Source organism: Zea mays, chromosome 2, assembly GCF_902167145.1.
Source record: "Zea mays cultivar B73 chromosome 2, Zm-B73-REFERENCE-NAM-5.0, whole genome shotgun sequence".
NCBI classification, from domain to species: domain Eukaryota; kingdom Viridiplantae; phylum Streptophyta; class Magnoliopsida; order Poales; family Poaceae; genus Zea; species Zea mays.
Window position 1 is genome coordinate 84,083,765 of NC_050097.1, and position 14,347 is coordinate 84,098,111.

At 47.1% G+C, this 14,347-nt stretch overlaps 1 protein-coding gene across 3 annotated transcripts in view; it reads left to right on the forward strand.

The window, feature by feature from the left end:
• LOC100304405 (uncharacterized) overlaps positions 1-14,347 on the forward strand; it is a 39,681-nt gene that overhangs the window by 10,678 nt on the left and 14,656 nt on the right. For all 3 annotated transcript variants that reach the window (XM_008670012.2, XM_008670013.2, NM_001165841.1), the window contains 5 exons: positions 6,916-7,074; positions 7,149-7,244; positions 12,598-12,649; positions 12,736-12,847; positions 13,006-13,076. In XM_008670012.2, coding sequence (XP_008668234.1) covers positions 6,916-7,074; positions 7,149-7,244; positions 12,598-12,649; positions 12,736-12,847; positions 13,006-13,076 — 490 coding nt within the window. The remainder of the gene's footprint in view (positions 1-6,915; positions 7,075-7,148; positions 7,245-12,597; positions 12,650-12,735; positions 12,848-13,005; positions 13,077-14,347) is intronic.

Below are 14,347 nucleotides of genomic sequence, written 5' to 3' on the forward strand. Positions count from 1 at the left end.
AATTCAAGGTCATCAAACATCATTAATCATTTTAGTGCATATGAACATTGGACAAAGTAAAGTAACACTTACTGCTGAAAATTCACTCTAGTTTCTCTCACAACCAGAGACCAAGCAACAGAGGCTTATAACTCTTTTTGCAAGGGTTTGTAGTTCAAAAGCAAATCCTCCATATGCACCCCACCATAGCACTGTTATAAAGACAAACATTGTAAGTTCAGTTGCAAACACATAAACAAATTACATAACTAATATCATAAGAATTTAGAAATAAACTTACTAGGTTTTTTTTTTCTGTCCCTATCTCATTGCTCTTGGCTTCGAGAAGCATTCCCCTTTAGACCTCTCATAGTCATCTGCTTGCTTACTTATCTTTGTTTGCTCATCTTCATCACTGACCATCTTCCACACAACATCATTAAACATGGGTCTTAGCCTTGCATCATGCCTCCTGTCTTTTTCCCTTACGCCCCGTTTGGATCATATTTATGTGCTATATTTTTACTATAGAGGAGTGAGACGAAGAGTGTCATGTAAGTTACATAGTAGAAACAAAATTCTACTATGCATAAAATCATTTCCCGTCCTCCACCCAAAGAATTTAAGATAGGCTTATATCTGAACTTTAGAAAGTGGTGGAATGTCAAATTCCAAACTAAATAAGTTACTTTATTGAGTGAATTCCAATTCCTCTAAAATGAAGGGATCCAAACGCCCCGTTATGTCAAAGGATTTGCTCGGATTAAAAGATAGGGCTGCCTCGTACAACTTCTGACTTTCCCACCTTTTGTCAAAGCATGAGATTACTTCTGCAAGTAATCTTGGCTTATTTTTATTGCCTCTTTGACGGTGGCTTTTGCTTTGTCCATAGCCGCCATGATCTCCGGAGCAGCAGGTGTCTCATCACCATCAGAAATCCTTAGGTCAATGAGAATAGGTTGAGAAGCTTGTAGACAGTAATCAACACCATTCCAAAACTCTGTAGAGAGGATAATATTTTCAGTTTGGATACCTTGATTGGTGGAGAACTTGCTCTGCTGCCAACTGCCATTCGTCACTAAGAAATAGACTCTTCAAACCATTCTTAAGCTTGTGCATGCTAGCCAAGGTGAGAAAAGACGTGGCAAACCGAGTAATACCAGGCCTAACAAGGTCACCACCAATCTTGTCTCTCATAAGGCTATGGAGTCTTCCATGCTTGTAAAGGAACCGAGATACCTTCTTTGCTTGGTTCATGCAAGTGATGAAGGACTTAATCTTCCCAATGTCTTCCAGCAACAAATCCAAGCAATGGGCAGCACACAGTGTCCAAAACAAATGCGGAATGCTCTCCATAAGGAGCCTCCTAGCTGATTTGAAGTTCGCTCCGTTGTCAGTGATTACTTGCACTATATTTTCTCTGTCGATTTTGTCAATTTGCTTCTCTAGCAAATTTGCCAACATGTTGGCATTAGCTATCTCACTTGATGCATCAATAGAGCAAAAAAAGTATGTCCCTATTGGACTTTTTTGCGAGAAAGTTGATGAGATGTCATCCTCTAATATCTGTCCATGAATCTGACATCAATGAGCAGCCATACTCCTTCCACGATTCTTCATGCTTGGACCTTAGCGACGATGTCCTCTCGACAACCCTTTCAAGCCATGGAATTCTAACGTCGTGGTATTCAGGACTATACTGCCCTATTGACTCCAACACGATCTCCCAGCTTCTTGAGTTGACCATGTCCAACGAAATCTTGTTCTCGTACAAGATATCGGCAACGTGGTCATCAACGATCTGCTTGGTCTCCTTGCCTTTCTTTGTGCAATGCTCTAGAGTGGACTGGGAAGCTTTGTTGCTGTGCCGTTCAGCAACCACTTCTAGGCTCTTGCAAAGCTTTGTTGCAGAGCCGGAGGTGGATGGCGACGAAGAATCGGTCTCGTAGTAGACCACTTTCTTCATTTTCTTCTTGTCGCCACTCCGGTGCGACTTGACGCGGGGAGGTGATTCCTCCCTTTTGTTGCCGGACTCTCCCGATGGAGCCTTCCCGTGGCTTGTGGCGGGCTTCTCGCCGGTCACCATCTCCTTGGCGTGAGCTCCCGACATCACTTCGAGCGGTTAGGCTCTTAATGAAGTACCGAGCTCTGATACCAATTTAAAGTCGCCTAGAGGGGGGGTGAATAGGCAAATCTGAAATTTATAAAGTTTAAGCACAACTACAAGCCGGGGTTAGCGTTAGAAACATAATCGAGTCCGAAAGCGAGGGCAAAAAACAAATCACAAGCAAATAGCGAGAGTGATACGATGATTTGTTTTACCGAGGTTCGGTTCTTGCAAACCTACTCCCCGTTGAGGTGGTCACAAAGACCGGGTCTCTTTCAACCCTTTCCCTCTCTCAAACGGTCACTTAGACCGAGTGAGCTTTTCTCTTCAATCAAACGGGACACTTAGTCCACTACAAGGACCACCACAACTTGGTGTCTCTTGCTTTGATTACAATGACCTTGAGAACAAGAAAGGAGGAAGAAGAAAAGCGATCCAAGCGCAAGAGCTCAAAAGAACACGACAAAACTCTCTTTTCTAGTCACTATTGCTTTGAGTGGAATTGGGACTTGGAGAGATTTTGATTCACTCTATTTGTGTCTTGTATTGAATGCACTAGCTCTTGTATTGAATGTGTTGGCTAAAAACTTGGATGCTTTGAAGTGTTGGTGGTTGGGGGTATTTATAGCCCCAACCACCAAAGTGGCCGTTGGGGAAGGCTGCTGTCGAAGGGCGCACCAGACAGTCTGGTGCGCCACCGGACACTGTCCGATGCGCCAGCCACGTCACCCAACTGTTAGGGTTCGACCGTTGGAGCTCTGACATGTGGGGCCACCGGACAGTCCGGTGGTACACCGGACATGTCCTGTTCACTGTCCGGTGCGCCATCTGGCGCCTGCTCTGACTCTGCGCGCGCAGTCGCACTGTTCACTGTTCACTTTTGCAGTCGACCGTTGGCGCTGTTAGCCGTTACTCCGCTTGGCACACCGGACAATCCGGTGCTACACCGGACAATCCGGTGAATTATAGCGGAGTGACTCCCCAAATTCTCGAAGGTGGCAAGTTTGGAGTTGATCTCCCTGGTGCACCGGACACTGTCCGGTGGCACACCGGACAGTCCGGTGCGCCAGACCAGGGCAGCCTTCGGTTGTCTTTTGCTCTTTTTATTTGAACCCTTTCTTGGACTTTTTATTGGTTTGTGTTGAACCTTTGACACCTGTAGAACTTATAATCTAGAGCAAACTAGTTAGTCCAATTATTTGTGTTGGACAATTCAATCACCAAAATCATTTAGGAAAATGTGTTAGCCTATTTCCCTTTCACCTTCCCCTAGGCAATTTGGGACTACGGGAAGATCACTTCAACAACAGCAGCACGTCGGCCATCACCATCTATATCTGCGACATCAAAAGGATGCAACAAGCCAACAACAACATGATCAAGACAGGAGCACTAGATCAGATGGAAGCCTAGAACTCTAAAGTCTGAATAGAACACAATGAGAGAATATGGAGAGACATGTACCTTGAGAAGAGGTGCTTATCTTTGAGATGGATGCTTGCTGCCAGTGAGACAGGAGGGTCTGAGGGAGAGAGAAGGGAGCTGCCAGTGAGACAGGAGGGTTGGAGGGAGAGAGAGAAGGGAGTCACCGCTGAGACATGATGGTCAGAGGGAGATAGAAGGGAGCCGCTGGTCCTGGGAAGCAGAAGAGTCGTCTTGGGCGGCTATATATATTATGGGTTGAAAACTGCATGTTGGACTTCCTTGATCAGTAGGCCCTGTTGCTCAACTGATCGCCCATCAAGACGACTAATCGCTAGTTCGCTACTATTGGTGCCGATCTGGGCGCCAATCACTGGTGGATGAACCACCTGGTGGTGCTCTCTGTAGAGGCGTGGACGGTCTGCGACCCTGGGCTGGACAGTTCGCGACTTAGGCGCAGGAGCGGCTCCTTCTCTATGTACGTCTAGATGGTCCGCGCTTGGGGCTCGGACGGTCTGCGATGGTGCAGAGGGTCGTCTTCGCAGCAGACCTAGATCTCGCCTCCCGGGAGGGACCCCGTCGAGGATGAGAGATCCTAGGGTGTGTCTTGAGGTTGGTAGGCCACCCAAGACGCCTATAGTCGACGTAGAGCCGAAGAGAGGTGAAGATTCGAGGTATAGAAAGGCAAACTAAGGCTAAACTAGGTCTACTCCTAATGCATAAGGTAAAAATGGCAAGTAGAATTGATTTGATCGATTGTGGGGGGTTCAATCGGCTGTAACCCTTCATTTGTATAAAGGGGGGACGGTCTGGACCCGTTACAAGTCGGTTCCTGAGTTAATCCCGCAGGTTTTGCTAACAAATCCCGCTAGAAATCCAGAACCCTAATTCATTCTGTGCACGCGCGGACCGTCCGCGTCACCACAGCGGACCGTCCGGACCGCGGACAGGCTGCCCACTTTGGTGTTCAACATATGCCCCCATGCCTTTTGGTGGAGGTTGACGAACCAAAAGTATATGTATTGCCAGCTCTCTTCGAAAAATAAGAGATCTCACAAGTCATCTTGTTCACGAAGTAAAAAATAAGCCTGATGCAAGTCACCGACTTTTCAATCCAATAGAGTGATCCTTCCATAGAGCTCTAATGCATAAAGGCCATTTCTAATTGCATCTTTCTCGGCCATGACCGTTTGATCAATGGATCAAAAGGTATAAAATAGAGGTGCCCACAGACTGAATAAGCAAAGGGATTATGCTTGTACCATGGGCTCATCGTTGAACCATTCCACATTTGAACAGGACAATATATCGACGATGAGTAGGTGGGGAAGTATCCTGGCATCACTGGATGATTAGGCGATGCTTGCTGCGTCGTCTTTCGGGCCGTTTTATTTGGCCGTTTTGTTTTAGCGGGCGACCGAGGTTTATTGTTGGCCGCTCGGCGTAGAACGACCTTCTTGCTAGCATATTTGGAGAGCAATTGATCAAAAGTAGGGCCGACTTTGACCAGTCGACCATGTGCGTTATATGTACTTAGCCCCTGTGACCCCTTTTTTTCGCTTTATGTGGAGGCCGACGCCTCTGGCCATCGGCGGACTGTCGAACCGTCTGCTTGAGCATCGGACCGTCCCTGCGTAGGTGCTGGACCGTCCGTGATGCTCGAGTCAGGGAGCTTTGCCTGGCTGCTTGATTGAGCCTGCCCCCGGTGCCTCCGAAATTGTTAGTCTTCCTGTCCGAAGCTTTCCGAGCAATCCCTCCTTGTGATATATTTGACGTGTGAGGATTACCAATGACGGCGGCGGGTGTGGCCAGAGATGGGTGGGCCCGACGGCGGCGGAACGGTGGCCGGCGGCGGCGGAGAGGGGTGGGCGCGACCAGAGCAGAGGGGGCGGCCCGACGGTGGCGGACCGGAGCAGAGGGGGGTGGGGCCGACGACGGCCTGCGCAGGGGAGGCGGGCTGCGCCGGCGGTGGCCGGCGCTGGGAGGTGGAGGGAGTGAGGGGGGGGGGGTGGCCAGGCCAGGGAAGGGTGGCGGAGGCGGCTGGATGGGTGGGGGGAGGGACAGAAAAAATATCTTAGCTCTATACCATGTGGGAGACCCTAACCCTAGTGAGGGGTTGGGAGATGTATTAATAGACTGAGTTAGGTGGGCCTGGCCCATTACAGGGGTGAGACGGTAAATACACGGGGTAGAACCCCAAACCCTAAACGGGTACACTAACACTTACAATGCAGAACTTCTTTCCTGCTGCATTTTCCTTGGTTGGCAAATTATAATTTATCTGTTATTCAAAATAATGTTAGCTTGTCGAAGCTCTTTGTCGAAGCTCTTTTCTCTGCCTCGGTCCACACTACTGTAGGTGATGGCTCTCGAACCCTGTTCTGGACTGATCGCTGGATTCATGGGCAATCAATATCTACCCTTGCCCCCACTTTGGTCAGCCATATTACAGTGAGAATCAAGAAAAGCAGATCTGTGCAAGAAGCCTTGGTAAACAATAGATGGGTTAATGACATATCTGGCAGCCTGTCAGCCCAGATTATCATCGACTTCTTAGTAATTTGGGACCTAGTGCAAGGTTTTCAGTTACACCCGGGGATTCCTGATGTGCATAGATGGTCCCCGTCTGCATCTGGAGATTATTCCACTAAATCGGCATATGACCGTTTTTTGGCTGGTTCAGTCTCTTTTGAGCCGGCTACTAGAATTTGGAAAAGCTGGGCCCCCCAAGGTGTAAATTCTTCATTTGGTTGGCTTCTCTAAATCGTTGCTGGACAGCGGATAGATTAAGCAGACGAGGTCTTGTGCATCCTATAAGGTGCCCCCTTTGTGACCAGCAGGAGGAAACAGTTCAGCATATCTTAGTGGCTTGTGTGTTTGCCAGAGACACTTGGTGGCAGACTTTGCATAAGGTAGGGCTGCATCGCCTGACTCCAGGATTGGCAACAACGACCTTCCAAGACTGGTGGAGAGAAGCTGAGTGCCAGGTGCCAAAAAACCAGAAAAGAGGATTTAATTCCTTAGTGATTCTGGTGGCTTGGTGGCTATGGAAGCATAGAAATGAATGTGTGTTTGATGGTGCATCCCCCAACATCAGCATCATCATGCAGCATATTCATGAGGATGCTGTTCGGTGGGGCTTGGCAGGGGCAAGAGATCTTAGGAGATTGTGGCCTTAGGTGCTGGTGTGGCTGGGGGTTTTTACTTCTTCTTTTTTCCTGTCTTGATCTATTTTTTTGGCAGCTTGTACTGGGTCTATTTTAGACCTCTATCTCCTTTTTCTTAATATATAAGATGCGCAGTTCTCCTGCGCGTTCGATAAAAAATGTTAGCTTGTCAGCCCTCATAGGTGTTTCATTTAGCTGTGATTGACTGATTGCTGAGAACGACTTCTAAATTTTTTGCAGAGTTATGCATCAATTTTGTATTTGCGACTTCCGACTTACTTCCAAATGATTTTGCGCGGAAAAGAGATTGAACACCATAATATTGTGACTGACATGATGTTGAAGAAAGAGGTCACCTACAGGCCTGTGGCACCTAATGGACATCCGAAGGATTCAAATGTAAACAACTATGACCCAAAACCGTTTCTTAATCCTAACATGTTTTTGCAACTCATTAGTGATCTTTGGTGCAGATGGTAGCTGATGTAACAATTGGGTTTGTAAAAGATGCAAAACATCACATCGACGTTCAAGGATTTAATGTATACCACATGAACCGTTTGATAAAGGTACTATTTTTCTTATGGAAATAAATCTTGAAGAGTGACATAAATCATTTTTTTTTCAAAACTACATTTTAGTGGTATTTTTTTGTCACAAACTATGCGTTCGAGAAGCAGTTTGAGAAAAGGACACTTGTACTAAGTACTATTTCTTGCAATACTATACTTTTGTTGCCAGTCAGCCAGTCTGCTTCAAAACTAAATTTAATACAATTTTGCACTTGGAGTATGTTTTGTACTTGGAGTATGTTAAGACCCATTAGTCCCATCCTATTGCTAAGGCAGTATATATACTGCAATCCCTATGGACAGGGCACTAAGACCTTGATCCCAAGGTTAGTAACATGGTATCTGCAGGTTAGGGTTAGAGAATCCTAATCTCACCCTTCTCTTTTGGCCTTCATTACAGCCAGTTTCCAGCCGCTGTCGCGGCTGCTTTCCTTTCGGCCGCCGTTGCTTCTGCCTTCTTGCCACCAGCCACCGTCGTGGCCTGATGTACAACATGGAGCAGCAGAGGCAGGCAGTCGTCTGAATGGAGTTGCCAGCCACCTGGTGCTACAGGATGCAGCATTGGCACTGCAACAGGAATGATGTCTCCAGTCAGGTCTCAGTTTGGGCTGGTGGAGCAGCGGCAGTAGGGGCAATGCCAGCAGCACCTAGCAAGCGATGGAGCTGTGACTTAAGAGGGGCCAGCTCCAGCCATGAACTAGCAAGCAACAAATATTTGAGAATGGAGGTAGTACTTAGCAAGCTGAAACAACTGCACTACTCAGCCCCATTTTCAGTTCCTCCGGCACTGTCCAACCAAACAAGGTAGCCAGTGCCTCAACATGAGCCATAGGAAGGTTTTCACTAAACACTTCCGTATAATCTTCTTTTGCTTGCTGAGTCACTCCTTCGGCTTCACCAATTACTTTCAGAGCCTTCATGGCCATCTTTGTGGACCGTAGATAGAGTTCTTGCTTGTCAAATTCCACCCCAACTCTTGCATTGCGACGACTGTGATGAGGGGTGGCAGCAGGAGCCTGCTTACACCTTTGCGTGGAGAGTTCTGCAGGATTAGAGAGAATGCCAGCTACCTTCTTAGCGAGCTTGGAGAAAAACTCAGTTTGGGCAGTAGCTAAGGAGGTTGCATCTGATCTCTGGGATGTTTCAAGATCTTCCTGAGCGATGTTAATAGTTTTAGCCTGATGATGTATGTCAACCATGTCTGTACAACCATCAATGACCTTCAAGCTGTGCCCTCCTGAAGCTTCCACTGTCGCAAGAGCGGTATCAGGAACAATCCCTCCATCTTCGTTTCCCCCAATTGCCTTTTTCTTGTGAAATCTTCGTCTTGTGTACACTATTAGGTCCGGGTGTGTGGGCTCAGGAATCCCCACTGGTAGCGTTTGTAAGTGTGTGGACTTAGGCAAAAAATCTTTGTCAACTTCGTTTTCCACACAGCTGAACTGGCACAAATTCTCAACATCACTGGGTGATGGAGTCAAAGGCAGATCATCTGTAGTGAGAGGAGATAGTTCAACTTCAAAGGACTCCAAGGTGGGAGAAACAACCGAAGGATCATCTAACTGAGAAGTTTGCACTGGCAGAGTTGCATCATCATGGGGGACACCAGCAAAAGAGGTCCTAGAGATGCCCGCACAAACCATATCAGCTAGCTCATGCAGAAAGGGAACCTAAGTGGATAACAAAACCGCAACATTCGCTTGGGGAAGGAACAAGTCTTCAATAGGGGTATTGCAGCGCCGAATCTTGGGGACCCACAAAAATCCTGCCTTCTTTGGAAAGGGGGGAGCTTTTTCGCGGGTTTTACGCGGCATGCTCGTTGTCGCGGACCCAACCGATGGGAAGGAGGAAGCCAAATCTCGTCAGAGATCCTTCCCTTGGGAATCCATACGGGTGCTGCCTTCTTCAATGCGCACTCACCGGGGTTCGAGCGCTGGCCCAACCATGCATGGACGGAGAGCCGAGGCAGACAACTCGTGGGTTCCCAAGCGCCTAGAAATCGTGGAACCAGGTGTGCGTGGACCGGGAGTCGAAGTGAGCAAACTGCAGACGCGTGGCTGGTCCCCACGCGTGGGCCCAACCTTGCATGCACTGAACGCCAAGGTGGGCAATCCACCGTCGTCGTCGTCGTGTCGCTCCTTGGAACGCCACAATAAGGGGGAGGCCGTCGGGCCCGACGTTGCCGTTGTCGCTTCCTTCGATCGTGATCATCATCTTCAGCCGGTTCATGTGGTGGCGTGGGCGTTGAATGTCTCTCTGGCCGATCAAACGACGTTACCACAAGTCCACAATAGAGATTGGGTAGACGAGGGAGCGACACGACGAATCACCCTCGGACATCACGACCTGATCTCGAGCTCCAGCTTCTTGGGGATGATCTTCGAGCTTGCACACCAAACAACAACCTTGAACACTTCACGATGACGTGCAGACATAGGGTGGAGGTTAGTGATCTAGCACTATTCACAGAGGAGGGTTTCTGCCGTCCCAATATCCCAGGCATGAGCAGGAATGCCTCGCAGTTCAACCTCGATTGGATGAGAAAGAGTTGCCGCAGAGGAGTTCTGGAACCTACTCCAGCGCATCACATGAATTCTGATCGTAGGTGAGACAGTAACCGGCTTGCCGTCGCCAAAGGCGCGAGTCGACGCCTCCACACTGGGCAAGCAGAGGAGGACGGTAGTAGGTCCCAGGCGTCGCAACGACATGGTAACAACTTCAATGTCCAAGCGCCGGGCAAAACATGACAGGATTGGGGCCTCCGCATCAACAGGATTACCCATCATGACATTGATCACCAGAGCTTGCTCGAGATCCTCTGCATTCTGGATGAACTTAGAAGACCAATTGATGATTCGTTTAGAAATCCTTGGTCCACCAAGACTCCCACTGGTGCCTCAGCAACCTTCATATCCACAGCCGCAGAAGAGGAGCAAGCACGCCACTTCCCGATCAGGCCCCCTGTCGGAAGGCGGCACAAGGGGATTAGCAGGACGTGACCGTCTGGCCATACCAGGACGGAGCGGGGCAGCTCGTTGCCGAGCTAGACGAGAGCGTGGGCAGGAAGGAGAGCAGTGCCCAGTCGCATTGTAGATGAGGCACTGAGGCAACAGACATTGAATTTGCAGAGGGCGGGGCGATGATCAGTGGAGAGACAGTTGAAACAACGACCTTTAAAGCACTCCGGAATTAGCTTGGCGAGACGTTGATCAAGGTGTCGCCTCTACTTCCTCGCACGTCGTCCCTCCACCTGAGTGAAGCCGTCACGGTCGATGAGGCTCCCCTAACGCTTAGGAAGCACCAGCGGAAGCGGAAGAGATCTCTGGCGCACACGTCTTGATACAGGACTCTTGTGAGTCGCGTCGCCAAGGCTCGCCAAGACCTTCGACGGCCTAATCTTCTGAGCAGAGGCATGCAAGGTCACGATTGGGACATCCAGGCGGGCAGAGCCGCCGGAGTTCATCGATGCAATGGCCGAGGCTGTACCCGCCAGAAGAACGTCCTTGAATGAGGGGCTGAACAATGGCAGATCCTCTCCCGCACAAGAGCAGGATGACATAAGAATCTCTCCACTGGAGGGCCATGCTTCGACCAAGAGAGCAGGTGGGGCGGTCCAGAAGAACTTGTCCCGATGCCTTTGAGGTGGACGTTGGCTTTGGAGTAAGGAACGACATGGGGTTGGTGGGAGGGGTTGTAGCTGGCGCAGAGATGGCTGCCGGCGATGGGTGGGGGGGGGGGGGTGGCGCTGGGAAGGGGAGGGGGGAAGGAGGGGAAGGTGAGGAGGCCATCATATCCTTCAATATTATTGTTATCTTATGAAATCTTAATCTAGTTCTGCCATATCTGATTTACTACCTTAGTGTAGTTTTAAGTTTGCTCTATAATATTTATTTTCTTATGTGTTATCCTATTAGCTGCAAATTTTGGTTCAACTGCCACTGTAACTATTGCTTTAACCCTCTTGTATGTCTCTGAAATATCAACGGGATACTTAGGCTAGCTCCAGCAAGGGACCCTAAAGGGTTCTGTACCCTAAATATAGAGGATCAAATGGTCCTCTACGCTCTCCAGCAGCGTCCTCTAAACGGTCCTCTAAATTTGGAGGACGCTGCTGGATTATCTATATATAGAGTTTCTTTAAACGGTCCTCTATCTATTTGAATAATTTAAATAACTGGTTTAGAAAAACTAAAATATATACAATACATTTAAGAGTATGACAAATACGTATGTACAAAAAATAAAAATAAAAAATGTCTCCAATATAGATATTTGAGTATAGAGGACGTGATTTAGAGGACGTTGTTGGAGAGGAAGGAGATATAGAGGATGAAATCTTTTAGAGGATACTGTAAAGGACGGATATAGAGGATGGATATAGAGAACGTTGCTGGAGACAGCCTTATGCTGGATTACTGGTGGAACATATCCTTGGTTTGTTATCAGTATTGGGCAATTTCCATCCCTACCACCACTTGCAGGACACTTTTTATTTATGCCATCAAACTTGTCAATGGCATGTGGTAGTATTTTTGTCAAGGGCGTTAGTGCCCAAGGCAGGCGGACTTCGGCTACGTAATTCGTAGCCTTGGTCCGTGGTTGCCGGCAGGGTTATGCCCCCACGCTGAGCTTCAACGTCGACTGGGTGAATCCTCCAGTCGCTGGCTTAGAGAGATAGAGAGAGAGAGAGAGAGGGCTGGAAAGTAGTGATATTGCTTACCCCTCAAGGTGCCTCCGCACAGGGTTATATGGCCGGTGACCTTACAAAATGGAGAAGGTCCTCCTTGATTGTAGGACTAATCAAAATAGGGAAATGACTAATCAGCTAGATACTTTCTATCCTAGCCAATTCAAAATAGGGAAATGACTAATCAGCTAGATACTTTCTATCCTAGCAAATTCAAAATGGGGAAATGATTAATCAGCTAGGTACTTTCCATCCTAGCTGATTGCCTGCTGCTCCTGTGCCCTTGCTGCTCGCTCAGCCGCACGGCACACGTCGTGGGCTCTCCTGCGCCTGGCGTATGTGTGCCCGTACATGACAAATTTATAAGGAAAAAAGTTCCATAAAAGAGCCAAATAAATCTCCCACCAACTGAATAATTCATGGTAGCATATATGCCATTTCTTCATAAACTGATTGTTGCATCTTTATCGTCCTTTTGCTGTAGAGTAGGGTTCCATTTGACTATTTGACATACTTAGTAAAGACGGAATCGATATTTACTTTTAATACTAGTGACTGACTGGCCTTGCTCACTCAATTGTGTTGACCAGTATTCTATTTCTGGTATACTCAGTACTACTTCGTATGATGCTTACTGATTAAATAACATAAGTGTCTTTTTAGCCTTTCTGGAGAGTGTGGACTGCTGCTGGAAGTGGAGGTCGTGGTGTCATAGGTAGTCCCTATTCCATGCTTTCGTTTATTTAGTCTTTTTTATTGTCTATTGATCTTAAAGTCTAGTAATGATCAATTACACTGCAGGTGTTCTTGAGGCAAACTTCATTGAACCTGCTCATGATAAGCAAGACTTTGAGCGGACAACACTTCTAGCAAGACTTGAAGCACGATTAGTTCAAATGCAGAAGGATTACTGGTTCGTTTTGTTATCATTTGTTTTTTTATCATTTGTCATTTTGTCTTTATTCATTCTAGGCGAATTCCAAGTCCTTAATACTTGCTTGTTTGGTCATCTTTCGGCAGACAGTTGTAAGTCTGATTCTCAACATTCCTTTTCCTCTTTCTTTCTGATAGGTCTGGGAATGCTCATCGAATAGGATATGTTGCACCACGATTTGGCAGGAATACTGAGGCAGGAGATGGAGGTAAATAATGCCTGTAATTATGAAGTATAGGGTGAAGTTGCAGTTGTTTGTGCTTGTGATTTGTTGAGAGCATTTTAGCTCGCTATGTACACACTTAATTGCTAGTTAGGAACTTTATAACTTGTTGACTGGCGTTAAGTGATTAAAAATAGACAAGTGTCTGAGGTCCTGAACTTTTGGTTTCCTTCTGCTTCCTTTTCTGGTGCAAATACACTTGTCTTCTTTTGTTACCTCAACTTTCATATCTTGTTTTTTTGTCCTTTTGTTCAAGCAGTTGTATGATTCATCTGAGACGTTGTGCCATTCACATGTGGGCTCAGACATACCTGTTTATAACAAATGTTGCTGTGCCAGACCAGGGGGAGATATAAATGGCAAACAGTAGCTCCCATTTTTATCAAACCGCGCAGGAGAACTGCGCACCATTTCATTAAGAGAGGAAAAATCCCTGGGAGATTAGGATCCCCCAGGGTTAAAACAGTACATCGGACTCACGGACTTACAGACCAGGCAAAGGCACACGACCACGACCTCTAAGACCTGTAGGAGCCGATCCTACCGACTAACTCCTGGAGGGCTTTTGCCCCAGCCAGACACCATAAGTGCCCCTCAGCCACAACTGACTGGACCACAACATGAGCATCCGACCTGAATTTTTCAAAGTCGCAAGTATTTCTATGCTTCCATAACTCCCATTGAAACGATGTGGTTCAAAATTAAGCAATGATCCAAACTTAAATATTCAAAATCATGCCTTTTAAAATATAACTAGTAAATATACCCGTGCGTTGCAGCGGGAGAAAAAAATAAAACGTTAATGAGGAACAATTTAAAAGATATAATTTATTTTATGATAACCATGACGTCCATAATGTAAGTTAATACTGTCATAATATGACAATATTCTATTGTTTGACAATAACAACAAAGCATTCCAGTCTCGAGCAAATTGGGGTAAGCTAGAGTTGAAACCCCACATGAGCCCTTAGGCCATCTCCAGCAGACTATCCTACCTCCTATCTCACTTCTTATTTCAAACTTCACTATGTGAACAATGCAGTTTACAGTGCAAAGCAGTGTTTTGCACGGACATATGCACCCTCTGCTGGAGATAACCTTAGTCATGATTCAGGCATATCAATAGCTGCTTTCTTTTTTTCTCGAACTACGCAGTAGAACCACATGTCATGTTATTTAAGAAAGAAAGAATCAAGTACAACAGGGCATAACAGAGCCCGTCCCGAACACATCACACTAGGGACTTCTCACAG